Below are 3,519 nucleotides of genomic sequence, written 5' to 3'. Positions count from 1 at the left end.
ATAACAGTATGGAGAATATTGACGCTTATGTTGGGATGTAAAGGGATAACAGACACACCGAGAGAGTTTAAACGTTTATTGCAATGGGAAGCCATCTACTTCAGTAAAAACTATTAAGGAAGGAATTGTTTGGCAAAGTAGAATTATAAAAGTAAAAAAGGTGTCACAAAATTGAATAAAAACTATGTGAAAAGTTAAAATCGATATCACAAAGCATCTCTTGGGCTCTCGTTACAAATGGAAATGCGACAGCCGACCCCATGTGTAGGTAAAAGAAAGCTTTATCTAAGTCAAAGTTCGCGTAAATTGTCCGTACCCCAAGAATGTTAGTGATAAACAAAGTTTTTTCTGGCTTGATGATACGCGGGATCTTGAAAGTTTCTCGCCTTGATTGAGAGCTCATTTGAGCGACATTCTTCGATGTTCTCCATGACTCGGTGCTGTGCTTTTTTGTTCTTTTCTCGGACAATGTACGACTGCAAAGGGGTGCGGGCAAGGTACGATGCTTGCTCCTTAATCCAGCTTTCAAACTCCTCTGCACTGTCTCCAACACTTCCGTCCAAAAAACCAATTTCAGCGGCATCAGAGGCTAGGATGGGTTTGGCACTGGACAACAACTCATCCGCCCTTTCTTGGCCCACACGCTTTGGCAGAAAGTATGCGTGATATTCTGAACCATAAAGCTTCATTAGCTTATAGTGAGGATTCAGCACCACCCCATCACGTGCAAAGGCGAAGTCGCTGGCCAAAGCCAACATGGCCCCACCGGCTCCAGCGTTTCCGCGTAATGCTGAGATCGTGATCTTTCTGCTGGAGAAGATACAACGCACGACATCGTTAATAGCATTGATGTTCCTCCATGATTCCTGTACTGGGTCATCTGCTGCTTCGATAACATTAAGGTGGATACCATTGCTAAACACGTCTCGGCCACCCATCAGAACCATTACCTTGCAAAAATCATTATTTTCAACCGCCCGCAAAACGGAAACAAGACGCTGACATTGGCTAGTGCTCATAGCTCCGTTGTAAAACTCGAAGTGTACAAAGCAGACGCCGTCAGATGTCATACTCGTCCAGATGTCCTGAGCTGTGTAAGGATAGGAGCCGTACAGAATAGATAGAGAGGGGTCTACCACGGTTGGTGCTTGAGATTTTAACCACATCATAGCAGGAAGTTTGAGCTTGCTCTTCTTCAGGTGTGAAACCCATAGAGCTCCCCTGCCGCACTTGACCAGAACAGATCCATGGCTTTGGCCCAGTATTTCACCAGGTTTTCCCGGCAGGAATCTAAGTCTTCCTTTCTCCAGACGTGCTCCAAAGAGGCGAAAATCCTTAGTCCAGTCCCAATCACTATCTGCTTCTTTTGTTCTAAAGCGACCGACGGCTCCTGGTGCTGAATCAGACATACGAATCTGACAGGCTATCTCGTCAGCTGGCAATTCCCAGTTCACAGTTCGGTCAGCCTTGGTCATGTTAGGGCGGCAGATTCCCCCTAACTTGTGGATTGCTGTAGTCAAGAGGTCTGGGTGCTTTTCCAACCAGGAGATTATCTATGGCCTCCAGAACAGCTTTCACGGCTGTTTGTGTAACCTCATTCACATACATGCTCGACTTGGTAAGTGTGTTGACTTCTGGGCGCCTGACAGGAAAGGTTTTGGTGCTCCAAATATCGCCTGCGTCCATCTCCGAGGCCGCTTGAAGAACGCTCACTCCCCATTCCTCCTCCCTGTCATACAAGGCCCAGTCAATGGAACTCATGCCACAGTCGCCCTCGATTCCAGGATGAACAATCCAGCAAGGGATGTTGGGATTAGAAAACACTTCTTCTGGAATTCGTTTGGTAAGAAATGGACAAAGAATGAGATCGGGTTGGGCATCAAAAGCCAACTTTGTCATCTCTACAGGCTCGTTGATCTCATGCACAGTGATATTATGTTGTCTCTTTCTCAATTCTAGAGCCATCCTTTGGCTGAGGCTGTTGTGCTTGTTTGCGAAGAAAAGGATGTTAAGACTCTTTTTTGGCTTGAGACTACATGAGACCGTTGGTCAGTTCAACAAATGGGATTCAAATCGTCTTGAAAGGACAGGCTGGAAGCGAGGCTTAAGGAAATTTTTCAGCATCGTTATCCTTGCTATCTTCTTCTGAAAACTGAAAGGGAAGGTAGAACGTCAGTGATTACTCAATTATGGAACTTAACCGTTAAATAAAATAAATCATAGCGAATATAAGCGATCCTCGCAATTATGAACACTACTGAACTAGTCGTTGAAATAAGGCCTGAAAAAAATTCAAGCCCGTACGGGATTTGAACCTAGGACCTTTGCGATACCGGTACAGCGCTATACCAACTGAGCTAAAAAGCCAACTGGGAGCTGGCCATTATGTTGATATCACAAAAATTATGATCAGTTTGCGTAAAGCGAAACCAGAGTGTTTTCACCGAGTGATTTTCGTCGACATTCATTAAAGCGCATAAAATTTACATAAAATGAAAACTAAGATGTGGTAGTAGATTGCGACATTAAACGTGTGTACAAATACAGCGAAGTTCACAGAAACGGAGTTGGCTTCCTTTCTTTGTGTTCATCACAAAGAATGTCGACGTGACCTGTAACCGTTACAGGTCGTGACGAGTTTCTTTCTTTTACACGCATTTTGAAATAAATTTTAATGAAACTCATATCATAGGAAAGCTTAGATCTTAAAGTTTAACTAGTTTTGGTTTTAAAGATGCAAAATTAAAAGTGTGCACAAGCGCGGTGTATTGGAATGATAAATAGCATGTAAGCGATGTTTCCTCTGATGACTGAATCATTAAACTATTAATTTATTCGTAGATTTCGATCCGTTGCGGGTAATAAAGGAGCATGGTTTTCATTCTGAGATCATTACAAACACAACTCCTGAAAATCATCCCTACTCATTATATATCTTTGTATCGCATGCGGCTTTGAGGTGTGTCCGCGCTGGGAGGTATTGCATTGTGATGGATGTTTCGTGCGGCAGCACCGCACTTGCGGTACCGGTTTAAGCAGGGTTGCTGTACAGAATGCTGTACAGAATGGAGCAATAGATTCGGTCTGTGTGTCTTGGAGCGTGTCCAAAGACGGCGATTTTGATCTGAAATTTTGTCTGAAAACACCCGCATTGAGAGGCCTTTCGATGAGTTGAAAACAAATCACGTTGTTACACCCTTCACCAAGATTTAAAATCTTTGTGTTCTATTTCTGCACTTGTTAACTCATCGATCGTCCCTATAGCATTGGGGAACTAATTAAAGAGCCAACATATTTTTTCGGCGTTTAGGGATATACCTTAAGGATGTGTTTCTTAATCAGAAGTCTTAAATAGTTTTTAGAAATCCAGAAAAGAGCCTTTATCTATAATACTTTGTTCGGCATCGATATTGATCGAATGATTTAACAAATGCGGCTGTCGGAGGGAACATCGCTTACATACTAATCATTCCAGAAAAGAAATTCAGGGACTCCCAGAGGAAGCCAAGTCGCTTTCAG

General features: G+C 43.2%; 1 protein-coding gene across 1 annotated transcript; it reads right to left on the bottom strand.

The window, feature by feature from the left end:
• Window positions 1-225: 225 nt before the first annotated feature.
• LOC113683545 (uncharacterized) lies at window positions 226-2,136 on the bottom strand. Its single transcript, XM_027200796.2, is given in 2 exon segments — window positions 226-1,487; window positions 1,489-2,136. Coding segments are annotated over 2 exon segments (1,797 nt in total). The 5' UTR covers window positions 2,125-2,136; the 3' UTR covers window positions 226-326.
• Window positions 2,137-3,519: the final 1,383 nt, after the last annotated feature.

Source organism: Pocillopora damicornis, chromosome 4, assembly GCF_964200805.1.
Source record: "Pocillopora damicornis chromosome 4, jaPocDami1.2, whole genome shotgun sequence".
NCBI classification, from domain to species: Eukaryota; Metazoa; Cnidaria; class Anthozoa; order Scleractinia; family Pocilloporidae; genus Pocillopora; species Pocillopora damicornis.
This window is presented reverse-complemented; position numbering and strand designations above follow the sequence as displayed.